Source organism: Rhinoderma darwinii, chromosome 5, assembly GCF_050947455.1.
Source record: "Rhinoderma darwinii isolate aRhiDar2 chromosome 5, aRhiDar2.hap1, whole genome shotgun sequence".
In the NCBI taxonomy this organism is placed as follows: Eukaryota; Metazoa; Chordata; class Amphibia; order Anura; family Rhinodermatidae; genus Rhinoderma; species Rhinoderma darwinii.
In genome coordinates this window covers 109,475,112-109,502,402 of record NC_134691.1, presented here as the reverse complement: position 1 = coordinate 109,502,402, position 27,291 = coordinate 109,475,112, and the positions used below count along the sequence as shown (strand labels likewise).

General features: G+C 40.1%; 1 protein-coding gene across 10 annotated transcripts in view; it reads left to right on the top strand.

The window, feature by feature from the left end:
- Positions 1 to 26,958, top strand: part of EPB41L3 (erythrocyte membrane protein band 4.1 like 3) — a 235,667-nt gene extending 208,709 nt beyond the window's left edge. For 6 of the 10 annotated variants that reach the window (XM_075826402.1, XM_075826400.1, XM_075826396.1 and 3 more), the window contains 7 exons: positions 3,244 to 3,366; positions 4,221 to 4,577; positions 7,704 to 7,832; positions 14,913 to 15,011; positions 21,213 to 21,293; positions 21,702 to 21,818; positions 25,709 to 26,958. In XM_075826402.1, the coding sequence (XP_075682517.1) occupies positions 3,244 to 3,366; positions 4,221 to 4,577; positions 7,704 to 7,832; positions 14,913 to 15,011; positions 21,213 to 21,293; positions 21,702 to 21,812 (900 nt within the window). In that variant the 3' untranslated portion in view covers positions 21,813 to 21,818; positions 25,709 to 26,958. The remainder of the gene's footprint in view (positions 1 to 3,243; positions 3,367 to 4,220; positions 4,578 to 7,703; positions 7,833 to 14,912; positions 15,012 to 21,212; positions 21,294 to 21,701; positions 21,819 to 25,708) is intronic. The other 4 variants (XM_075826395.1, XM_075826399.1, XM_075826393.1 and 1 more) reach the window with 4 other exon arrangements.
- The last annotated feature ends 333 nt before the right edge of the window (positions 26,959 to 27,291 follow it).

Genomic DNA, 27,291 nt, shown 5'->3' with positions numbered 1-27,291 from the left:
TATCTGTACTTGCGTATCCAGCTATTCCTTATTTTAATAAGCTCAGTGTTGTGCTGTGTAAACACACTCACGTTTCCATGCAACTCTTCATCTTTCTGTGCTACTATATACTATGTGATGGGTGAATGTAATGCTAAGGCCTCATGCACACGACCGTTAAAAACTCCCGTTATTACGGGTCGTAATTACGACCCGTAATAACGGGCTCATAGACTTCTATTGTCCACGGGTACCTTCCCGTTTTCTTACGGGAAGGTGCCAGTGCCGTTGAAAAAGATAGAAATTGTCCTATTTCAGGCCGTAATAACGGCACGGGCAGCCCATAGAAGTCTATGGAGCTCCCGTAATGACGGGTGGCTACGTGTGTGCACCCGTCATTACGGCAGCGTTGCTAGGCGACGTCAGTAAATAGTCACTGTCCAGGGTGCTGAAAGAGTTAACTGATCGGCAGTAACTCTTTCAGCACCCTGGACAGTGAATTCCGATCACAATGTAGAGCAACCTGTAAAAAAAAAAGAAAAGACGTTCATAGTTACCGAGAACTTCCTGCTTCTTCCTCCAGTCCGGCCTCCCGGCCGTTGCCTTGGGGACGCGTCCCTCTCGACATCCGGCCCGACATCCCTGGATGACGTTTCAGCCCATGTGACCGCTGCAGCCAATCACAGACCAATCACATGCTGGAGCGGTCACATGGACTGCCACGTCATCCAGGGATGTCGGGCTGGATGTCAAGAGAGGGACGCGTCACCAAGGCAACAGCCGGGTAAGTATGAATTTCTTTTACTTTTACCACGGAAAGGGCTGCCCCTTCTCTCTATCCTGCACTGATAGAGAGAAGGGGCTGCCGATTAGTGCAGTGCAATTTTGCAGAGAATACGTGCCTGTAAATACGGGTGGAATACGGGTGACACCGGGCCTGTATTTACAGGCACGGGTCCGTAAATACTGGTGCAAAACGGGTCGAAAACGTGTGACACCGGACCAGTATTTACGGGAGCGAAAAAATACGGTCGTGTGCATGAGGCCTAAGCCTTAACAATAATGTGGAATTTTAGAACTGCAATTCCAAAAAACAACTTAATAGTCTTTACTCTCACTGACTAATCATATAACGTATATATCTTCCTACAGTAGGATGAACTACGTATATATTTCACTGAAAAGAACAATTAGACGGGTTATAATAGGCTAAACTGAAGGCTAGGCTTTAGCCTATTATAACCCCAGTCTAATTGTTCCTTTCAGTGAAGTATATAACTTGTAATCTTTGAACAAGAGGCGTAAGCACCATAGAGACGGACCATGCAGCTGCTAAGGTGCCCATTGAGAAAGAGGGCACAGTCCAGGTTGGCTGTATCCCTTATTTTAATAGGCGAAGAGTACCTTTTGCAAGAATCCCCCTGTGTACCGCAATGTTAACAAACATGGGTGTGGGGAATTAACACAGGGATCCTGGAAAGGAGATCAGAAGTAAACAAGCATCATGTTCTCCTGTCCCAGATGGTTAGAGGTGTAGTGGGCCCCTTTTTAATCTTTGCTATGGGGTCTTCTCACCTCTACGTACGCCCCTTTCTGAGGAGACAGCTGAGCGATGTGCAGGGTTTGGTGGAATTACTGGCTATCGGAGTTCAGATAAAAAATGATTTGCCATTGTTATGGGTGAAAAGTTTTAAATATATATTGAAAGGTTTAATTCATTTTTATTTTGAGAACCAACTCTGTAATATACGGTTTGTAGAGCTCTGTGTTTATTGGCTTTAACCATTCAGACTGATTGTGCGTTAAAAACATTTCTAAACGACAGATATTATATCGTTTCTTAATTCTGGACACTTCCCTGGTATAAACGCCATGATGGGTAAAAGAAGTAACCCATGTTATATAATCGAATTCCTCATGATTAAAGCATCTTTTTATCTATAAATCAAGAGTCATCACAGGTCTACATATAAATGACTGTACCTACCTTGGAAAATGTTGGAGGACAGTTAATAATAATCTAATTTTGATGAAAGGTGTGAATGTGTACTGAGAAATCTTTGAAATAAATGCGACATTTTAAATTTATATTATTAAGATAAGTCAACTACATATTGTATAGGTACTACCGTATGTGGTGAAAGAGCAGTAAAAAGTCCAATGAGTACCATATTCTTTATTAGCTGGCCCTGCCTACTACTACAAAAATATATTTTTCATGTATTTAGGTTGTTGAATAGGGCCCTCTGCTTTCCAGCATTTCTTACAGGCATTAGAGATGAATGCTACTTTTACGTTCCTTAGTTCTGCCACGTCCTTAACCTTCATGGCTTCTTCTTTCCCAGATCTCCTTGTGTTGTATGTTTATCCTGCTAATGTTTATGGTTATGTAATGTCATCTTTTCTTACTCCTGCTGTTCGTTCCTTTTTCTTTATCTCTTACAACTTTTGACTAAAACACTTCTAATCTTATTTGAATGACCCTTCCGAGGCTGGCTGGTAGGACTTGTGATCTTGTTCAACCTCTGTTCTAAAAAAGTATGTAAATTAAATTGTCTAGTGGTAGTTTGACTATGCTCCCATAGCTTTTAAAAAATGAAAACCTAACTCAACTCGTAACTTGAAAATTTAGATGTGGCTACAATAACAACCTCAATATCTGACTCGCTCAAATGTTCTGTCTCATTCACTAGGTTATAGGAAGCTGAGCAGTTGTTTGGTGATGTCCTCGCACTTGACAGTTGGTTTTACCTGTATAACAAAATAGTGGCTCTGTAGGGTTAAGAAGTCATAAATATGTTTTTTTTTTTTTTTTAATTTACAGTTAGTATTTTGTAAGTAGAGCAAGAAAATCGGTGGTGACCTGCATGCTGAGACTCACAAAAACATCTTTTAAGTGTGTGAACCCTTCAAACAACTCCCCATATTTCTGCCTCCTAGACTCTTGCGAGCATGACTTGGAGATTTTGGCTTTACAGAAGTCCCACCTGAATTTTCAAGCTCTGAGTGAAGTTAAATTTAAATAGTCACCGTATTGAAACTGCTGGGGAGTGAATATTACCGAATCCTGGTCAAAGCTTTCTATGATATCTCTAAAATATTTCCTTTTTCCCACAATTACACATATTTTCTTCTTTGTTGTTACAATGTGTGTCTCTATGTCTATTTTACAGTCTGTGTCTCTCTATATCTATCAGTCTGTACTTTTCTTCTATTTTTGTTTCTGCCCTCCCAATATGACATTTCATTTCTTTGTCTGTTTAGACCAAACAATCCTCTGGTGACAAACTCATGGATGGTTCTGACATCTACAGTTTGTTAGAGTCTACAAGAAAGCCATCTGAGTTCATAGGAGAGGTTACAACTACTTCACAAAACTGGGCTCAGGTGGCTGCTCATTGGATGTTTTTATCAGTTTTATTATCCAACTTTTGCTTGTAATTTGCTTATGCTTTTGAAAATTGATGCTGACAGGAATGGGTAATTTGAGACTGGCATTTCTGCAAATGCCTTGACACAATGGGCTACAATCACTGCTACACTTAGAATAATTTAGATGTTACTCTAAAAATGATACAGATAAAATGTGTCTGGAAATACATACAGTGAATATAGCTTGGAGGGCAAAATGATGGAGCTTCCTGGCCATTTGGTGCCAAGTAATGGAAATTCTATTGCTAAGCACTTTGCATTTAATGGGACATAAACAGAGCAGCAACAGGGAAATAAATAAAATACTTATATATGCCAAGCAAGTGTAAGTGCTCTTTTATTATATCCTGGAAATGGGCTCCAAACATGGATAAAATGTAAATAAATTCACTTTCACTAGAACACTTCATTTAGTGGCCCATTAGGTATACAGAAAATCCAGAAAGTGCTTTATATTAAATTTCAGATTTGCACTTCATTGTGTTAGATCACATGGCTCTGTGTTTCAATTTATAAATGAAAAAAGTTTACTCCTATACAAGGTTATAAATAATAAGTCAACTCCCAAAGTTCTTATTTATAATAGGTTTTATACTGCTGGCTATTAAGAAAGAATGATAATCTCCCACTTTATATTCGTGTATTCTCATGTGAAAAGTTTGCAGAGGTGTGTAATGGCATCAGGGTTTTTTGTCAAGTTTTTTGAATAATGTAGTACATTTTTTTATTGGCAATTTTATAAACCATCTGACTCCCTGTTAACACTTAATACTTTTTGCTTGGCTAACATTGCACCATTTTCCTTGCAGAAAATTGAAACAAACACAGAATGGGAGACCAGTGGCATAATAACTGAAAAGGAGGACACCGAACACAGAACGAAAGAGAAGGTTGTGCAGGGCATAATCGGTTTGGAGGAAACGGGGGATATGCATGCAAGTGGGGATGCTGCCCACCTGACTGCAGAGCAGGTGGATGGTGCAGAGCAGGCAAACACAATCATTGCTTCTGGCTTGAAAGGGAGTGAGGGTGCTGCATTAACAGAGGAAACTGCTAAAGAGGAAGATGGGGCTGCTAATGCTTCTGCTGCTAGCTATGCTCAAGAGGAGCAGCATGGCAGAAAGGCTCATGACGCAGAGTTACTGGATGGCAAGCCTCCAGAGGAGGTAACTGGCTGATATCAAGTGTTTTTATTTATTTATTGTTTGTGTGTGTGCGCAGTTTGGCAACATCATGCCTGTTCTATACAGAGCTTTGCACATTAGGCATTCCATTATTTTCCTTTTGCTACATTTCATGGGTTTGTTTATAAAGTGCTTCATGTTGGGTGATGCTGGTCAAAATTTCTTGTTTAAGTTGTTAAGTATATTTTATGGGTAAAATTCTACTCCCTATTCAAGACCTTGTATGCCGTGAATCAACTTTAAGTGCAATGGTCATTAGACCGGTGTATATCTAAATGAGGCAACTTCAAGATGTCAATAGAGATAAACTAGTTGGCATTAAAGAGACTCTGTCACCACATTATAAGTGCCCTGTCTCCTACATAAGGAGATGGGCGCTGTAATGTAGGTGACAGTAATGCTTTTTATTTAAAAAAAACGATCTTTTTTCCCAAAGTTAGGAGCGATTTAAGTTTATGCTAATGAGCTTTCTTAATGCCCAAGTGGGCGTACTTTTACTTTCGACCAAGTGGGCGTTGTACAGAGGAGTGCATGACGCTGACCAATCCGCATCATGCACTCCTCTCCATTCATTTACACTGCACTAGCGATATAGATATATCACTATGTGCAGCCTCATACACAAGCCCTAACATTACTACAGTGTCCTGATAATGAATACACATGAAATCCAGACTGGACGTCATGTGTACTCAGAATCCTGACACTTCTGACTCTTTTTTGTGAGATTCCAGCAACGGATACGAAATCTCGCGAGATTACGGAGGTAAACGAGATTTGGTTTCACTTGCCGGAATCTCACAAAAGAAGATTCAGAAGTGTCAGGATTCTGAGTACACATGATGTCCAGGCTGGATGGTCATGTGTATTCATTATCAGGACACTGTAGTAATGTTAGGCTCTAGTGCAGTGTAAATGAATGGAGAGGAGTGCATGATGCCGATTGGTCAGCGTCATACACTCCTCTGTACAACGCCCACTTGGTCGAAAGTAAAAGTACGCCCACTTGGGCATTAAGAAAGCTCATTAGCATAAACTTAAATCGCCCCTTTGTGAAAAAAGATAGTTTTTTTTAAATAAAAAGCATTACTGTCACCTACATTACAGCGCCGATCTCCTTATATAGGAGATAGGGCACTTATAATGTGGTGACAGAGCCTCTTTAAGAGCACCCACTATTGACCTAGCCACAGTCCGATAAGGCTCCAGTCATGTTATGAGAAGTAATCTGGACATCAGAATGTGTGTACGGACTACTTTCATATCCAATTCCAGAGGCTCTTAGAAGCACATCTGCAAGATGTCTACAGTCTGATATCAGGTGGACTTTATCATATGGCTTTAATTCTTATTAAATAAATATTATGTTAAATCGAATTTGATCAAAAAGATGATAAAGGAAATTTAAGTGGAAACTTTCACGGGGTCTATCGCAAGCTTTTTCTTAGCTGCATATGATTATCATGCTATGGAATGAATACATGTTTACAAAAGGCCAAATAATGAAAATAATGTAATATAAGGTGTTCTCAAATGCCTAGATCAGCTTAGCAACTGAATTTAAGACCAGCATAATGTATTCTTAGTCCCACGTATGTTTCCACTGTAACTTTGTAATATTTGGGAAGCGTCTGTCAGAGACATGGAGCTATAATAGATCACCATATTTTGCTTAAAATATATTGTCTGTGGTGTTAACACACAAATAAAAAAGCACAGATTGAACATAGAGATATGTTCCAGACCTGATGGATAGATAATATAGCAAATTCGAGATAATTTTGGTTTTTTATTGCCATTTTATAAATCTGAAATCTAGAATAAATAAAGTTTACAGGTAAAATATACATGATATATTTTTAAATATTGAAAACACATGATCAAGATTAAATTGCATGTATAACTTCAGAACGCAGACTTCTGTCTCTCTAGTGCCACCTGTCCTACCCTTTAAAGAGGACCTGTAGACATACCTAAAATGTAAGTAAATACTTGTATTCTCCATAAAACAACAATTCTGGAACATCTTTTCTGCAATTTCCATCTGTTATTCCTCTTGGAAATGGTATAAATAAGTTTTTACAACTGGGCTTTACCATTCTACTTGTCTATAGGGTGAGTCCCTACACAGTCTGAAAGTGCAGCACTGATTTGACTGTGTGAGACTATATAGGGACATGTCGCTTCAACAAGGGGAATGGTGTCCATTTGTCACTCTATTCATACATTTCTAGGAGCAATAAAAGAAATGGAACAACGCAAAGTTTTAAGAAAAGGTACTCTCAATAAAATAACAATTCTGGAGCACAAGTATTTACTAAAACAGACATGTCCGAAAACTTGAAACATGACTTTTGTTGAAAACCATACCACCGTCAGCACTGTTTTGAAGATTTTGCTTCCCGCCAGTAGTAGGGAGCATTGTCCTGAAAACTCCATTTAAGCTGGATCTCTGCTGGAGAATACCAGTACCTTTTGAGATATATTACTCCTAAATGCAGGATGACTTGATATTTTCCAGAAGTCACTTGGAATTCATCGTCCCATGGCTTCTCTATTAGCATATATAGACTATTTTACTTCTGCTCTATATACAGAATACAGTCACTATACAAAATCATGCAGGTAACTTGTGAGGTCATATTTCCATGCTTTCTACACATCCACCTTGTTCATATTTTCAGAAATGAGTTACTCCAACAGCAATGCAAACTAAAAAGAAGGCCCGTTTACGCACCACAAGTTTTATTACCCACCAATTAATCCCTGACACCTAAAATCATTCTAGCACAGAAACATTTACATCATTACAATTATCATATGTACAAAGACCAAAATTGAATGCAAACTCAACAATTTGGCAAATGGTAACAATATTTTTGCTATCTGAAGAACCAATGATAACGTTATAGTTGATTGTCTTGTGCATTTACAGTGGCCAATAATCTTTGCGATCACTCGGATTCGTTTGAATTTGAGCAGTAATTGTTAGGTGTAGACAGGCCTTTAATGAGATTGATGGTTTTCTTTCTTGCTTGATTAGTATGATAGCATTTCTCTTGTACGAACACATTATTTAAAACATGTTTTTTCTTTGTCTTCTCTCAGTCTCCTCTTGTGAAAACAGAGATCATCACTTTTGGCACTATTGCAGATGGAGAGAAGCCTGACAGTTCTACTAAGGATGTACCTGTTATACATACAGAAACAAAAACCATTACGTATGAATCGTCAGAGGTAAAAAAAAACAAAAACACAATCAATACTCAAAAGGGACCTTTCACTTCAAAAGCATTCACTTGCAATACTTATTTATGTTGTGTAAATGTAGTTAAAAAAAACAGAGGGAGTTTCTTCAAGCAGATCTGTCAGTTTAATATGCTGCCCTTATCACATCTATAAGTCCGTACTGTTAGTAGCCAAAATGGCACAAAATTTTTTAGAAGTTCTTCCAGAGATATGACCCACTGTTGTATTGGCTCCCTATATGCTAATTTCCTGCATTTAGCCAATGGGGTGGAGCTAGCTTCCCTGCCCCTGATCAATCAGTGTGAGGCAGCATTAGGGTAGTTCACGCCCGGTTGGCTAACTACATCCAAATAGCATAGAGGGAGCCAACACAACTGTGGGTCATATCTCTGGAACAGGGGTGTCCAGGAAAAAAAGAAAAACAGTGCTGGAATCAGGGAGACCGTGCTATTCAGGTCGGTAAATCAGTTCAACTTATATGACCTAGTGACAGGCCCCCTTTAAAGTTTGTTGTTTTCCCCCAGGAAAGGAAGGAATGGATTAAGAAAAGTGGTTCATTGAATTGTTTGTCTTTAACGAGTATATAATTATTTTAGCTGTTGACCTGGTCATTGTTATGTTTTAATATGGGTAGAACATTTACATACAATCAGTGGACTGGTTATTAAGTACACTACCATCAAACAATTAGAATACGTAGGAAGCTTAGTAGAATTTGATTGTCCTGGAGCATACTAGCAAGACAGACCTAACCATCCTCATGTATGGTATGACTGTTGGTTTCAAGTCACTGGTTCTGTGGCTTTAGAAACACATGCAATCTTGGGCTTCTTCTTTATGTTAGGTTGAATGCTTTAACAGTACAATGCAACCAACACAAGAAAGACATCTGCTCAGTGACCTCAAGTAGTCTAACACAGCTCACCGAGGCAAAGGGTCTAATTCACATAACATAATGTACATTCACACTTTGTTGCAGATTGGCTGCTGAGGTCATTTACAGCAGCTGTCAAATGTTAATTTAGAAAACTCCCATTTACACACTACAGCCGGATAACAAATGTTTAGGCAATGCTGCAGGTCAATAAAAAAAAAAATGGATGGAACAACTGCAGTCTTGGGTCATCCATGTATTATTGCAATGTAGTTTTCCATAGAAGCAGTTCTTGGAACATTTACTAAAAACTCAAAATTTACAACCAATATTGCAGCAAATCAGAGACAAGGCCACATGTATTAACTATAGCTTTATGCCATATTTATTCGCGTGAGCTAGTGGTGTGTTTTTCTGCTGAAGAATAGTGAATACAATAGTGTTCATTCAGAATTTTTTTCTACACGGTCTTATCAGCCGTCTGGCTGGAAAGATGGTCTCTTCTTCTGGACCCAGCTCATACATGTATTACAGGGACAGCCATTAATTTCAGTAGATGCATTGTAACATTTCAGGAATGAGAACTTGAGGCCAAATCCCCTGGCAGCTGATCGTGATCTATTCATTGTTGGGGGACCTGTCACACAGGAAGGGGTTGACTAACTTCATTGCTTTACCTTTTCTTTTCATTGTACTCCAGAAAATGAAAATATTTGCCGTCTAACATTAGATGCAAAAAAAAAAATGAACAGTTACTAGATATTGAAGATATTACATAAATGGCACTTTTTTACACGTTTCTAAAAAACCTTTACTATGTTCCATTATCCAAAGCTTCATGCTTTGTGTGTGGCATAGTTCTTGAAGAAACCACGGCACTCGAAACAAGAGGTGCTCAGATAGGGTTCAAATCTGTAAACTATACAAGAAAATCCGGCACTCAACAATTCTTTCTTGAATCAGAAGTATTTTTATTTGCAATCCACAGACATAAAGATGACGTTTCGGTCAAAACAATGCGTTTTTTCAAATCCTTGGATTGCGTTTGTATAGAGTAGGAGAACTGCGCTATCTGCGACTTCCGCCACTAGAAAGGAAGTGAGCGCTCATTGTGTGTGGCATATACATTACCCAAATTTTTCATGTCATGGAATGTCTCTCCAGTACATATAGGGCAATGCTAAGTCTTTGTCTTTTTTTGCATAGAAAATGTATACACTATGATTTTCTCGATACATATCTCTAGGATTGATCATCTGACTGCATTTTTACTCGCTGATGTCAGCACAGAAATGGCAATGTGGACTTTTAAATCAAACACTTTATTAACCATATCAAATAACATGCCATGCAGCATTACAAGTGTCATACAGTATACATTCTCCAGAATAACTGGCCAGTACAATACTCGCATACTCATTCTATTTCCTAGTAGATTAGCTATAGCCATGCCTGGGTACTCAATCCATTTACCCCACTGTTTTTCAAATTTATTAGAGACCCCTCTCTTGAAATCTATTCTCCATACCTAAGAATTGTTGTATTTACAGTACCAATAACCTCTGTATCCAACTGTAGCCGGCATTTGTTAAAGATTTAACTTTAGCATCCTTACTACACGGTCTTCTACAAGATCCCCCACATATCCCTACAATCCTACTTTAGGCTCCAAGGAGAATAAATCCTTATACACTCTTTGTTTTAAATCATTCACATCCCTATTTAGGCCCAATAAAGCTCCACAAGACCAGAACATACGTTTAATATCTGCTAATTCCTCAGTGCACCTGGGCCACTTGGCATCTCCCCTTATCCTCATGCTCCAGAGTACCATAGTGGTGCTATACACCTTGTGTAAGAGGAATAATTGGGACTGACGTTGGAACACATTCAAAGATAAAGTTCCTAGTGACACCACCACTTCTTCCCAAATATCTGTAGATAGCTGCCTCACGGTCACTTCCCTGTTCAGTCTAGTGGGTTCAAGGAGGACACCCAAATGCTCGGATAGAAGTTTGTTATACAGTATGGATATGAGCCCCTTTGTGATCTGGTTAACTGATTTTCGAGAACTGATAAAAGAGGGAGTTATCCAGACTAAACTGCACTCTAAGACTCTAAAATGTCCTAAATTCTTCATCCTCAAATAATTATACCAGTTATATAATACCCTACTGTTCCTACTTCTGCAATACCTTCGGTTGGTAAAATTCCCACAGGTAAGGATTGTCCCACAGAGGAATGAATTTTGAGCTGCCCTATATACCTAAGAGTCTTTTACAAAACCATCACACGTTATCAATAAGCAAAAAGCTTTGTTTACCCGCAGCCTCTATTCAAAATGTATGAGGCTCCAGGGCCTCTAACAATGGAAACCCCCCCCCCAAGTTGAAAATAAATTTTCACAAATATTCGTATTTTGGAATCCATATAGGCGCACTGAATTATGTAGAGTATCTGCGGCATCATTGTCATCTTAATCAAGTTTGTTCTACCCAGGGCCGACAGGGGCATTTGAATTCACACGTTAATCTTTTCACTCAGTCATCAATAGGGGCTGGTGAGATAAAGATATATAATCCCTCATTTGCTAGTCACCCTAATACCCAAATATTTTATAAACACAGGGTATCCTCAATTCCCTATTATAGGGGTAGATAATGGCAGTAATGTGGATTTCATCCAATTAACGGACAACCCAGAATACCTCCCAAAGTGGTTTATAACATCCATAACTATGGGTAGTGAAGCACCATGTCCCTCTTGCCAAAAGAGAAATGCCTTGAAAGTGCGCCATTAGCTCGAATACGAGCAGTCAGAGCCTGATACATCAGTTTAACGAAATGGAGAAAATTCCAACCAAAGCTAAATTTCTCCAGAACGTTCCACAGATACTCCCATTCTTTGCTGTCAAACGGTTTAGCAGCATCTATACTCGAGGAGTTATCCGGGACCTTCCGGATAATTAGAAAAATCCTGCAGGGTTTGGACAGCATGAACCCAGACTGATCGGGGTTAATGACTTACAACACTACATTTGTCAGCTTTCTAGACAAAACTTTTGACCAGTATTTTGATGTCCGATGTCAATAAGGACACCAGACTATAGGAATCCAGCAGATTCAAATCCCCTCCTTGAGCAGCACAACAACCACCGCTTAATATAGCGAATCAGGCAACCGCCAAAGCTATCCTAATCCATATTAAGCAATCGCATAAAAAGTTATTCCCAAAATTTCTTAGAAACTCTATAATGGTGTGATATCGATGCCCGAGGTGTTTTCATTTGCAATACTTCCTACCGCTTGCTGAATCTCCTCTAGAGTAATTGACTCCTCCAGGGCATCTCTTTCTTCTTGGCCCAGAGATAGTAAAGAAACACCTTCCAAACAATCTAACTGTTGTGAGGTAGAATTCACCCTTGAGGAACCAGAGGCATGAATAAAATCTGTAGTAAGCATTGACCCCTCTCATCCCTCATTTGAAGAATATATGTATTCCCTCTCTGAGATCGGACCACTCTAGCTAACTTTTCTCCCTGTGCACAATCAGCGGCTAAATGGCGAGGGTGCGTGAATATATGATTATACCTAAACTCCTACTTGCGTGTCAGTCACTTCTTTATGCTGCCCTCAGACAAGGAAGTATAAATATCTGACCGATTCGCTATAAGCTACGTATGTCTGTTGGTAGCAGATATATAGTGTGTTTCATGTTTTAGTTCTGTAAGGCCTTATTCACATGAACGGTGACAATGGCCGTGTGATGACTTTTTTTTAACGACCGTCACACTGCTGCATAAAAATCAGTGTGTTTTATGGGGCTATTCACACGGCCGTATTTTTTTAATAGACCGTGTGAACGGCCCGTGAAAAGATAGGACATGTCCTATATTTGCCTGTTTTCACGGGTCCCTCAATAGACTCAAGTCTATTCATGTGAATATGGCCTTAACAAAGTTACAGTTATGCAGTTCAGTGTTCCTAGAAACAAGCTACCAGTGGTGAAATTGTCATTAGTTAAAAATGTTTTTGTATTTTTATTTCATTGTAATATATTTGTGTAACTGCAAAAAACCTTAAAGAAAAACAAGACATAAAAGATGGACCAAATACTCTCGCTGACAATAGCATGAAATATACTGCTGATGAAGCAAGCTGCCTCACAGAAGCTATCCTGTAACCCAACAGTTCTTGTATCTGCAATATATACATCTAAAGTTTTATGCCCCATGCACACGACAGTAATTACACCCGTAATTACGGGCCCATAGACTTCTATTGGCCACAGGTACCTTCCCATTTGCTTACGGGAAGGTGCCCGTGCCGTTGAAAAATATAGAACATGTCCTATGGGGCTCCTGTAATTACGGGTGGCTACGTGTGTGCGTTGCTAGGCGACGTCAGGGGATTCCCCTGTCTGCAGGCTCATGCCTGATTTAAATTTTTAAATAAAGAGAAGCAGAGAAAACGGGTCCGTAAATACGGGTTAAAAAACGTGTGACAAAGGACCCGTATTTATGCCAGTATTTATGGGAGGGAAAAAACATGGTCGTGTGCATGGGGCCTTAGGCCCCATGCACACGAACGTAAAAACGCCCGTAATTACGGGCCCATAGAGTTCTATGGGGTACCTCCCCGTATGCTTACGGGAAGGTGCCCGTGCCGTTGAAAAATATAGAACATGTCCTATTTCAGGCCGTAATTACGGCACGGGCAGGCCCATAGAAGTCTATGGGGCTCCCGTAATTACGAGTGACTACGTGTGTTCACCCATAATTATGGGAGCGTTGCTAGGCGACGTCAGGGGATAGTCACTTTCCAAGGTGCTGAAAGAGTTAAACGATCGGCAGTAAACCTTTCAGCACCCTGGACAGTGGCTACAAATCACAATATAGATCAACGTGTATAAAAAAAATAGAAGTTCATACTTACCCAGAACTCCCTGCTTCTTCCTCCAGTCCGGCCTCCCGGGATGACGTTTCAGCCCATGTGACCGCTGCAGCCAATCACAGGCTGCAGCGGTCACATGGACTGCTGCGTCATGCAGGCAGGTTGGGCTGGATGTCGAAAGAGGGACGCGTCACCAAGACAACGGCCGGGTAAGTATGAATTTCTTTTACTTTTACCTCGGAAAGGGCTGCCCCTTCTCTCTATCCTGCACTGATAGAGAGAAGCGGCTGCCGATTAGTGCAGTGCAATTTTGCAGCGAAAACGTGCCCTGTAAATACGAGTGGAATACTGGTGACACCGGACCCGTATTTACGGGCACGGGTCCGTAAATACAGGTTCAATACGGGTCGAATACGTGTGACCAAGGACCCGTATTTACGCCAGTATTTACGGGAGGAAAAAAAAAAGTTCGTGTGCATGAGGCCTTACAGAGAATAATGCATTGCATAAACAAAGAACAATTGTTTTGAAAAAAAATAAGATATTTCTATTAAATGATTTGTCCAGATGCAAGTCATAATGTTGTGTACATTACCATTGCCATTAAATACAACAGAAGAGTTCACATACTGGAACTACATTTATCATCTGACTTTTTACATGATGGTCATTAACTTAAATCAGACTTCAAATTCATGTAAGGAAATGGCTAATATCAATATAAAATGTTACTGAATTAAAAATTGTGCTTTACATTCTGCTTTTGTTCTATGAAAAATGGGCTATTATTATATGTGGAACTGCCTGGTACCATGTAGTGGAGATAGCTGAGGGCTATGTTTATGGTAAAGAACAGCTACTCCATGAAGACAACTTCCCCAGGAGAAGCAGTAGCTTTATTATATTTATTTGAGCTGATTCTCATTAACTTCACTGCATATGCTCTATGTCCTTTAGTGATCTTAATCTGCCTTTAGTAGATACCTCTTAGTAATGTTCTCAGTAATATTCACAAATACTTGTGCACTTTTGAGGGCATCACAATTTTTAGATCCGGCTGGTATTCAAGAGACCACTAAGGATTTGAGAGCTAGGTAAACCCTATAATCACAATTATGGAGTATTCTGCTTCTGTTGTGACACAGGGATACACTTATGCATTTGTGAATATTAATATATACTTTTATGGTGGATTCATTCATAATTAAGGTTTAGTGAACATAATATACCCCAGAGTGCACAGGTCCAAGAAATATTCCATGTTGCTATTAAACCCAAGTCCTTGCATCACTTTGTTTTTAGATGGTATCCCGTCCTGATACAGATCCTGGTGTATTAATGAGCGCTCAGACAATTACTTCAGAAACTCTTGGCACTACAACTACTACACACATTACCAAAGTAAGTTCTGACTGTGTATTTATGTCTTTTTACACCTGGTAAGGAATAAGGCACTAGGGAAATTATATGTGTCCAATGGAAAAACGTCCCTTTCCACATTATAACATCTAAAATTACTAACCAGAAAACCTGACTAAGTGTAACATGGAAAATACATAGAATTCCTACTCATTACAAACATTTATAGAGCAAAGCAGAATCCACTTATTACTATTATTAATAAAATAATCTAATATCAAATTGTGCAGCAGGTTTATCCCAGTTTGATTTTGCTCCGTGTTAACAATACTTAACTGGTCTGTATGAGCTTGTTCACCATACTGTATCCCTTCTCACTCTCAAAATTGGTAAGACATATCATTGACTGCAATGCCGATCTTTTGTCCTCAAAATGTTTTTGGTATTCCCCTGGCCTAGTATTTATCTTGGCTCATGTCTCACTATCTTGGCTATAACAGACACAACCTGTGAAAAATGAAAAATCTTTCACTGATTAAGTTAATCACCTAGCTATGTGTACGCCATTCCACCATGATTCAGAACAAGTACTCATGTCAAATTGCTTATAACATGCTTCTCAAGGTCACCCTTCATGCTCTTCATATTGCAAACATGCATTAGTTGATTCTTGTAATTACTTCAGTGTTTATATTAATGGGTGAGTAAACTGTGGTGAATGTCTTATACTTCTTCTAAATACTTTTTGTTTTCTTTGAAATCTCAACTCTTTTTTTTTTTGTATGGAATACAAAATGTATAAATACATGCCATACCATGGCAGGCAAGAACAAAAAACAAAAACCATGACAAATAAGTACTTTTGCTCCATGGTTTGATGCAAAAGTAGTGTGGTTCTCAACTACTCCACTCTGGATTAATTCATTGTGGTTTACTATTGACATCTACACCATAAAAATCTCAAAGCATATCCGCCAATACACCCGTAGACTTTAGTGGGCAAATAATTGCCAAAAGGGGGGATCCTTTTGGCATATGTTTGGCCAGGAATACTTCAGAATCCCACAGTCCCAACTGTATTGAAAGTTGTAGAAGATTGTATACAACTGTATACAAAACAAAAAGTAGACCAATAATGGTAGACATATACCATTAAAAGCAGATGTAGGCAGCTGTATAGACATACAGTTAAAAATGCCTGTCCTTGGGCGTATGCAGGATTTTCTCAAAGGTAGAGGGGTGTTAAAAAGAAATTCATTATGAAGCTTTGACCGGACTTGGAGTGTTGTGCACACTGGACTTTCCCCTATTCTCATATCTCCTTCTAGAGCTGACTGGGAAAAGAATGTGGCTGTCGGTAATCGGAGAGAGGTTTCTAGTCTCCTGTTCCACAAACATCGGCAGCCACATCATCTGCTTGGCAAAGTCTGTTATACTATACAAAGTCTGCCCTGCCTGTCCTAGCACTGCTGTGCCAAAAGAGAACGCTTGCTGACAACAGTAGTAATCAAGTGTTATCCCCACCAATCCACCCTCAACTCTGCTGCCAGGTTAAGCCACCTCTACCCTCGTTTCGCCTCTGCCTCTCTCTTTTGCTAATCCCTTCACTGACTACCCATCGCTAATCAAATTCAGTTCAAAATATTAACAATGACAAACAATGCTGTCCACAACCTATTCCCTCCATTCATCTCTGACCGAATATCCTGGTACGTCCTCACATGTAATCTGCGGTTCTCACGAGACCTTCTGCTTTGCTCTCCTCTTATATGCCCCTCACATCGTCTCCAAGATTTTTCCTGTGCATCACCTATACTCTGGAACACTCTACCCCAACACATAAAACTTTCTCCCACCATCCAAACCTTCCTAAAGCAACCTAAAAACCCACCTCTTTAGAAAAGCTTACCTGCAATAACTCTGGTGCCACTATTATGAGTGCTAGGACAGTCTGGCTGTGTTCAATACAATAGACGCTGTTGAGCAGAGGATGTGGCTGCTGGTGTTCGGGTGAAAAAGGCAGCCACATCCTCTGCTCAGCTGTTTACTGTATGACTGTATTATTTAGAGGCAATTCCCCACCCTCTACACAAACTTTCCATCCTGAGATTAGGGTAGAGGTATATGGAAGGGACAGGTTGTTGACAGCCTTAGATGTCATTGTTAATATTTTGAACTGAATTCGCTGGGCAATGGGTAGCTAGTGAAAGCAATTGGCAGAGGAGAGAGGCAGAGGTGAAATGAGGGGAGAGGCACAGTGTTGAGGGTGGAATGGAGGGGTGCAAGAGTGTTAGATAGGCGGCCACAGGGAAGAATGTTGCAGTAGTCCAGGTGGAAGATAAAGAGGGCATGTACTAGCATTTTTGTTAACTTGAGGTTAAGGAAAGAGTGGATTCGAGATGTTTTTGAGGTGGAGGCGGCAAGACGTAGTAAGGGCTTGTGTGTGCGTGTGTGTGGTTTGCAAGACCGTGCAATAGACGGTTATCCAGAATCGGCAGACTTGTGAGAATAGGGAAAGTGTGGAACCATTAACAGTGGTTGATAGTTCTGGTAAGGAGGTTGAGTGAGATGGGGGGGGGGATTACTTCAGTTGTTCATGTTGAGTTTAAGGAAGCAGGAGGAGAAGTATGAGGATATAGCTGTTAGACACTCTAGAAAGCAGAGCGGTAACATAGGGCCAGAGAGGTACATTTCTGTGTTGTCAATACAAAAGTGGCATTGAAGGCCATGGGGTTTGGTAAGATGTCCCAGGCCAAAGGTGTAGATGGAGAAAAGCAAAGGTCCCACGACAGAGCCTTGAGGGACACCAACAGGGAGAGGTTGAGACGAGGAGATGGTGTGTAAGTGGGAGACACTAAATGTTCCGTTGGTGAGGTATGAGTTGATCCAGGACGACCAAGTTTGTGATGCCAAGGGATGAGAGAATTTGTAACGGGAGGGAGTATTCGACTGTTCCGAAGGCAGAGGACAGGTCTAGGAGGAGGAGCAAAGAGTGATGTCGTGAGGCTTTGGCCATGAAAAGATCATTAGTGACTTTTGTAAGGGCCGTTTCAGTGCACCGTTCGGGTCGGAAGCCAGATTGTAGATGGTAAAATAGGAGTTGGATGAGGGGCTGTAGGACAGTTCAAGGTAGACCTGTTGTCCAGGGCGTTATGAAGCAAACTGGAGTAGCGAGATGGAGCGATAGCTGGACAAAGAGGAGGGGTCGAGGGATGAGTTCTTAAGGATAGGTGTGATTGTTGCATGTTTAAATATAAAAGGGAAGACTCTAGTGGATAGTAATAGGTTGAAGAGGTGGCTCAGGGCTGGTATAAATCCGGGATGAGGTGGGATGGAATTGGGTCAAGTGCAGGGTGTGATTTGGAGAGTAGGGTTGAAAGCTTTCCATCAATAATGGTGGAGAAGTCGGTTATGGGGAAAATAAATTAGCTGTTGTGGAGAGGGGTTGCGGGGACTGTAGATTGAAGCTTTCTCTAATGTTGTCAATCTTGTGTTTGAAATGTGTGACAAATTTCTCAGGCACATGGAGACTGAGTAGGGAATTAAAAGTGTTAATTGTTTTGGGTTGTGGGATACGGAAAATATGTCCGTAGCAAAGTAGTTGAGAAGGGCTTATTTGTATGTGGTGACGTTTTCCTAGGAGTGGGTTTTCTTCCAACGTCGCTCAACAACCCTGGAAGCTTGCCTCTGTTTTTTTGGCAGATTGTTGTACCAGTGTGGCCTATTGATTCATTGAGTTCTGTTGTATGTGAGATGGGCGAATGAGTGGAGAGCTGAAGTAATTGTGGTGTTATTGAACAGTGGCGGCTTCTGGTTCATGAAGTGAAGAAAAGGTAAATCGTGGTAGAACAGTGTCATACAGTGTATGAGTATCAAAAGATTTAAGGTTCTTGCGAAGGTGTGCTAGTTTCCGGACTGGGCAGGAGTTAAAGAGAAAAGAAAAGAGAATGTAAGTAGATTGTGGTCAGATAGGGGAAGGGGAGAGTTACAGGTCTATTTTGGCCTGTAGCCTGCAGCTCGCTGCAGGCAGGCATAACGACATCACTGCATTGTGCCAGTCTGCATCGAGTTACCAAAACCTCGTAGGGAATGTGGCCTAAAAGAGTGTATAGCTTGGCAGGAAGCTGATGGCTCCCTGCTCCCGCCACAATATTTAAGTCTATCCGCATCCTGATATCCATATTTTGCATCCAGATTTCCAAAACCAATAATGCATGGAAAAGAGAGAAGCCATTTTGGCTTAATAATACTGATTTAAAATACTGAACAAATCTGTACTGTGTAAGAGTGTCCTTACTTAGGTTCCTGTGATGAGTTCTCAAGGGTTCTCTTATCATGCCTCCTTCAGAGCATGACACCAGAATGATTTAATAATCCATATGATCAGCTATTTAAAGAATATGATAGGCTTCAGCAGAATACAAATACATTTATACAAACAACGGGCAGATTGGACCATGCTGTCTCGGTCTCATGCTCTTGAGAAGGCAGGCCTTAAGAACCCAAAGATTTCAACACTGTGGGTGCCAAGGTAAGTATTTACAGCCGTATTATGCAAATTTGCTAAAAACTCTGTAAGCTCCATCAGATGGCCTATGTACGGAGCTATTCTCCCCTAGAAGCGGTGTTTCAAGGGGAGAATAGCTCTGTATATACACAACACCCGTCATAGACTTAAAGGCAGGACGTGGAGGTCATGTGGCTCCATATTTCGAACGGCCTCCCTGCACTGCTATAAAATCTCCAAGTACATTGCTCAGCCATGTGCGTGAACCCTTATTTAATATATACAGGTACAAATTTCACCCACATTCTGCATTCCTTTCAACAGGACTAATTTAGAATTCTTATCGTGATTACCTTCTAGTACGTTATCTGAGGCTGGATCATATTAGCCAAAGGCAATTTTGTGATAATTTATAATACAGGCACACTGATTGAGACTTGAAATTCATTTGATGCTGTTTTGTTTTTGGTTTTTTTTTTCGTTCCCCCCCCCCCCACCCCCCATGAGCATTAATAGCATATGTTTAGGACTGGTTTATAAAAAATAAAAGCTAGTCAGATACATAATTTCATAATATTAGAGGAAGTCTTGCTATTCACATATGTGAATGGTATAGGAAAGTATTGTGTCTTACTTGGGGGCAAACAGTGGAGCAACAATTCTCTGTCTCATCCGTTAATGCAGAATCTCATGTCACAGTAATAAATGACACCTACTGGAAATAATGGTGTTGCATGTGATGTGACATTATTTCCTATGGGAGAAATATACCACAGTAGTATAATCAGACATTGCAAAGCTGTGATGACCTATCATAACAGGTCAATAATATACTAGTCCTAGAAAGAGCTCTCTTCCTATACATATAAATACTTTTGAAAGTATGTGCATGTTATTTCAATAGAGCAGGGTGAGAAAAGCTGCTGCCAGATATATCGGACACCACTGATCTCCAGTCTGTTAGTATTTATAAAATATAACCTTTTGTTTTATTACAACACACAAATAAAATGTGCATAATAGTTAAATGCTGTATGTGCCAGTATTTTTATGCACTGTTTTGTGGTTGTTTATAATATAATACATGCGTATGGGGTTTTCAAAACCCCATCCACATGAAGGGAAAAAAATCGGTGTGGAAATCGGAGCTTGCTGCAGTTTTTTAATTCCACAATATGCTCATCTTTTACAGAAATGCCACAAATTTTCACTACATATTTCACCCTTTGCAATGCATAGGGTGAAATCCATGGCAAATCCGTAGCGGAAAAGGTCTGCTACGTGTGGACTTACCCTTAGACCAACGAACGGTTTAGCTTGACTTTTTTGTTGAGTCTTACAGAAATACAGAAAATGGTTTAGAATTGAAAGCTGGAATGCAATATAACCAATTACGTCATTGTCAAGAAATACGGCGGTAAACAGAACTGAGACGTTGCTTGTTTGTCTACGGTTTGTAAGCAGTACCTGTGCGCTTCCTCAAGTGGGAAGCTAATTTAAACTCAGTGCAGGTAAACTGCACAAGCAGTTTGGGAGATTAGGAAAAAGACTTGTTTCAATTACTTTGCTTAGACGTATTGCACACAAAGTTTTTCTTATCCGTACCTGCACAGAGTGTGGAACATCAGACCCAGCCACCATGAATTAATGGTCAGGCCTGATAAGAGAGAGAGAAAACTTCTTGCATGAACTGATTTTTGATTCCTGATTTTGTTGTTATTTTCATCTCTGCGTAGACTGTGAAAGGAGGCATTTCAGAGACCAGAATTGAAAAGCGGATAGTGATTACAGGAGATGCTGACATTGACCATGATCAGGTAAAAACGCCTGCAAGGAAGCATTCTATATATACTTACTAGGGTGCTGCAGTAACCTGATGTGAGTGATTCATCAGCAGAAAATGGTAACCAGAGGTCATACTTAACCCTTTCACCTTTAACTATTAACCTGTGGTGTCAGAACATGTATATCTACAATTTCTGTCTTCATTACAACCTCATTCAACACAAGGATTTTAATTGACATTGCATATGAAAATATTGATGAAGAATGGGCTAAGTGTAAACTCTTGTGTGCCTTCTACATGAAATTTACAAGTAATTCATGTTTAATTGTCTCTCCTCATTTGTAAGTGGTGTAATTTTTTCATGGATATCCACCTCCCACTGATCATGCATGTTCCACCCCCTTTTGTTTCCGTCCCTTTTTGGTTCTTCTTGTGTTAGGCGCTGGCTCAGGCAATTAAAGAGGCCAAAGAGCAGCACCCTGACATGTCAGTGACCAAAGTAGTGGTACATAAAGAGACAGAGATCACACCTGAAGATGGGGAGGACTGACCAAAGGTAAGATGCATCCATTGCTTTCCTGGACCAAGCAGGCTGGCATGTGCAAAAGGCATCTTCCCCTTTGCTTATTATTGGCAGTTTTTTTTTTATGCATGAACAAATCACATTTATACATAATATTATTTTATAATGGATTTTCTGCATGCTGATCATTGAATGCTGTCTATGGCTGAAGGGTATACACCCAATGCTCTTTGGGTTTAATAGCTTTAAAGAGGCAGATCACAAAGACATGAATACAGTGATGTTTAATTGAATTATTTCATTGCTTGGAAATTTTTGGGCAGACTAGCACCTGTCTTTACACTGCCTGCCCCAGTAATACAGGTTAATAATTGCAAGCAATGGAAATTGTAAGTGCCTCTTTAAATGATGTTGCTTCATACAATATTTACCGTAGTTGCACATATCCATATGCATAGCATTCTGTTACATTGTCAATGGAAAGTATCACTAATAAGATAACAAAACATTACAGCTTATTGTAATATATGATGGTAAACTAATCGTCATAGGTCTCATCTACATGAGTGTTATAAGACCAAAAACAAGAATGGATCCCAGCAGTACAAACAAGGAAAACATTCCCAAAAGGAATCCAAAAACACAGAATGATAAACAAACTCTCATTAGTATTGGGGTAGATGGGGCCATATTATAAACTTCATTAGGCAAAAGTGGGTTGTAAGGGCCTGTTCACATCACCGTTCACTTTCCGTTCCGGGGTTCCGTCGGAGGTTTCCGTCGGGTGAACCCCGCAACGGAAAGTGAAAGCACAGTTTCCGTTTCAGTCACCATTGATCTCAATGGGGACGGAAACATCGCTAATGATTTCCGTTCGTCACCATTCCGGCAGGTTTCCGCTTTTCCGACAGAATCAATAGCGCAGTCGACTCTGCTATTGATTCCGTCGGAAAACCGGAAACCTGCCGGAATGGTGACGAATGGAAACCATTAGCGATGTTTCCGTCACCATTGAGATCAATGGTGACTGAAACGGAAACTGTGCTTTCACTTTCCGTTGCGGGGTTCACCCGACGGAAACCTCCGACGGAACCCCGGAACGGAAATGAACAGTGATGTGAACAGGCCCTAAACTGTGACATGTTGCACCATGTTTATTCTTAAAGTGAATGTCCACCCCTAAACACTATTTTTTCGTTTTCTATTAAAATAGGTTCAAATTCTGCACAGATTACCATTTCAGTGTATCGTTATAGAGTTTGGAGCTCAGTTTTTCTTACAAATCGCCTGCATAGACATAAATTTGAAAGTTAAAATTCTGGATGCATGAAGCCGCTTTTACAGGGAGCTTACAGCAATACTTTACATTGAACTCTGTAGTATGCAGTAAACTCTCTCTAGTGGAGGCTGCAGGGAGCCAGAATCTTCTGTGTTATAGCTCTATACAGGAGATTCGGAGATCGGTATCACAAAAACTAAGCTCCAAATGCTATAAAGTTAATCAGAATACATTTTTGACCTGTAAATGACATAATAATTAAAGGTGGCGATTGACTTTAAGGGCTCATTTATATGGCTGTATTTTTGGTCCCATCTGTATTTGTTTGTAGCCCTAAGAAATAGACAATGTGACAAATTAAGGCCCTCTTCAAAATGCGTTTTGGCCTTCCGTCAGAGGTATACTTCGGGAGGACTCCCGACTTATACCTCCAACGGAAGGCAGCAACAAAGTCCGATACGTCGATCAGGGACTCTGGCCCTGGGGAAGTTCCCGTCCATATATATGGATAGTGACGTTGGGAGCTTCCAGAGTCCACTGGCAGAGCATCAGCTAGCGCTCTGCCTGGGAATTTCGGCCCTGGGGAAGCTCTTGATGTCACTGTCCATATATGGACAGATGTCAAGAGCATCTGCAGGGGCGGAGTCTTGGGCAGGGCATTACAAATGATTCTTGATGCTTCCCATTAGAGATGAGCGAACTTATGAAAAGTTCGGTTCGGCTGGTTCGCCGAATTTCACGAAAAAGTTTGATTCGGACCGAACTAGTTCTGACCGAACCTGTAATTTCCGTGCGCCGAGCATGGTACTGTCCAGGGTGCTGAAAGAGTTAATGGGCTGCACTAACTCTTTCAGTAACCTTGACAGTACCATGCTCGGCGCGCGGAAAATAAAATTTTAATGTAATAAAAAAATAATAATAATACGTTCATACTTACATTCCTCCTGTCCGGCCTCCAGCGATGACGTTTCATCCATGTCGCCGCTGCAGCCAATCACAGGCTGTAGTGGCGGTCATGCACGTCACGTGACCGCCTCTGCAGCCAATCACAGGCTGCCGCGTCAGGAAAGAAGGTCGGACTGGAGGAAGAAGAGGGACTCGTCACCAAGACAACGACCGGGTACGTATGAAATGCTTTTTATTTTATTTTTAATCCGCAGCCTCTTTTCTCTATCAGTGATTGATAGAGACAAGTGGCTGCTGATTAGTATAATATTTTTGTAATGTTTTTTCTGCCCGCCCGGGTTCGGTCAAAACGTGTTCGGCCAAACCCGGTGAAGTTCGGATTCGCTGCGAACCGAACTTTTCGCGATGTTCGGACCGAAACCGGGTTCGGTTGTCCCGGTTCGCTCATCTCTACTTCCCATGTATGAAAAAAAAAAATATTATACCGCGCAGTATACGTTTTTTTTTGCAGGATCCTTCAGGATGGAATAGTGTAGTCTACTACTCTCTTCCATCCTTCAAAAGAAAAAAAGTTATACCAGCCCATTGGAGGGACAAACGGCACATGCTTATCCTGCTCAATGGCCGAGAATGGAGATTTGGACCCTTACGTTCTTAGCAATGTTGCGAGTAACAGAGGTTGGGTCCTTACCTAACGTGCTTTAATTACCTGTCTGATTGACGGGTTATAAAAATAAAAAAAAACAGGAGTTGTCGTGGAAAAACCCTTTTTAAGCGTTTCATATAATCTTTGCTTTCTTATTGGAGCAATAGAGGACAAAAATAGCAATAAAATACAGTGGTCCTTCATATTACAATATTAATTTGTTTGAACGTAATTTTAAGATATTGTAACTTGAGACCATAACTTTCTGGAAAAATAGCAGTTGCTTCCAAAGCTAGCAAAATGTTAACTCAAAATAAGAAAAAAATTAGGTCCTTACATAAAACTCATTCACAGCTGCAAAAAAAAAAAAACAGTAAATCATGTAGAAGACAGAAGTTTCTTTAGGATCCTATACAGTGCACACAGTATACAGTAAAGTAGATCGGAGTCACCCTCACCTGCTCTTTTTTTATATTACATATTTTTCCACTGGTTTTGAATCTGCCATAACAGCCCCAGGTACAGGGGAAAACGTCTGGTTTGGTGGCACTGACAGCCAAGCACCATACCTGTGCCTGCCTCATTGTACCAATCGCTCCCCAGAATAAAGCCTATACCCGCCTAATGTAAAAAAAAAGTACAAGCAGTAATTAATGGGCAATTATACAAGTGGTGGTTCTTACACATGCTCACTCTCTAGTGTTAACTCCATGTCTGCATATGTCATACACGTAACAACACGCTATCTAAACCACTTATTGCATTGTGTGCTGGGTGCTGAATGGCCTGAAGTGGCTGCAGTTTGGCTTTTTCTTGCTGTGCTGTGTGCATTTGATAACCTTGTGAAGCGTATAATAAAGGAAACATATTATTTTTGGTTTCAGAACCTCTTTCTATTTGTGAAAGACACAGTTTGAAAGCTGTGTCATTATTGAAATGGTTTCGGCACTGGCAACTTGTCAGTCCTCCCGATAAAGATCATCTGAGATGCTAGATGTGTGTTCTCCCACTGTGATTTATCTGGAGCCAGTACAGTACAATATGCTGGTTCCCTACTGGGCTCTTATAACTGTGTCTTTCCTTTGCCTGCAGGAATAATGGAGCTTGAAAACAAGCTCAGTCTTGTACACCATTAGGAATATGAGCACCTCTGCGGAGCAACAGACAGAACCTGGCTGACTTCTGTCTGGGGAAATTACAGCCCTGAAGGATTTAGCTTGACCATTTACAAAGACATCGTCAGACATATCTTCCCATTAAAAGCAATGCAATTCAGCATATTTAAATCAGTATTGCATGAAGCAAATATTAAAAGGCAGCATTTTTTCTTTTCCATGTCTCAGTTTCCAGTTATATCTGCACGTACACACACTCACCACAATATTAGGCTATGTGAACGTAATGTACTATATATACAGTCCATGCCTTCTTCTGAACAAAGTATTATTTGTTAGGTGGTAAGCCTTTGTTTACAAAAAGAAAAAAGAATTACCGCGAGACCCTAGAAGCTGTATAGTACTGTTTGACCACACCTTATACGTGCCAATAACACATCTTAAAGTACACCACTTGAATATTACATTTGTTTTACTCTGTTTTATTACTATGACGGATTAAAAGGAGACCTCTTGAATCTTGTGAGACTATTTAACTGCAGATGACGTGTGCTATGAATATCCCATCTAATTACATATGGGGTAGTCCTTATTTTAGTTTTAAATTGAATCAAGGTTGTTGTTTTTTTCATGTTATAAACATTGTTAAGTTGAACCCTGCTGATCAGCAATCGGCATTGACATTCATTACTGTGTGCATTATGTGTACTTCTTTAAGAGATCATATGTGTGTTCTTAGTTTAGTTACACAATGATTTGGCATCACATTGTTTTCTTTGTGTGTGCTTTTAATATGGATTTTTCTTTCCATTATCAGTGAAAACTGCTTCTCTGCTTCTGATACCTATTAGAGAGCTAAGCCTTAACCTGTACAGTCCCCACCGTATATATATTGTTCCAAACCCTGCAAATAATTCCATTCTACCGTCTGCTGTGTCACAACATTTGTTGAATGTTTGTTATAGTGAAATAAAAATGTATTGGCCTTGTTAAGAAAACAAAATAATCTGCCATTCTAATTTGCACCAGTCATGGTTTATAGCCAAAATATATTACACAATGAATTAGGAAATCTATCGGAAATCTATTAAAATAAGTTTTGTCGCTAATCAAATTAAAGAAAGTTTATCTTGCTTTAATGTTTGTTGACCTTATGATTGCTTCTGAACCTTCACCCTTTTATCTTTTCTTTCTTTTGCCAATAAACGCTGTACATCACATCTTGAACTGCGTCTGTTGTTAAGCCATTCCTAACCTTTCAGGTGACTTTTCCGAATAAGCTGTTAGAAGTGTGTACATAAGGAATAACACTATTTCTGGCCATAATATGACTTGTAACGTGCATTTTTTAGGCAGTTTTTCCCCTGAGGTCACTATTTCTAATTCTCAGTTTTCCCTGAGCTAATAGGTGGAGCCGAACTGCTATCATGTCTCCTATACACTCCTATATCATGTTCCCTCTAAATTGTAAAGTGCTGCGTAATATGTTGGCGCTATATAAATAAAGATTATTATTATTATTATTATTATACATTGCACAGAGAAAAGAGAACGTAATGC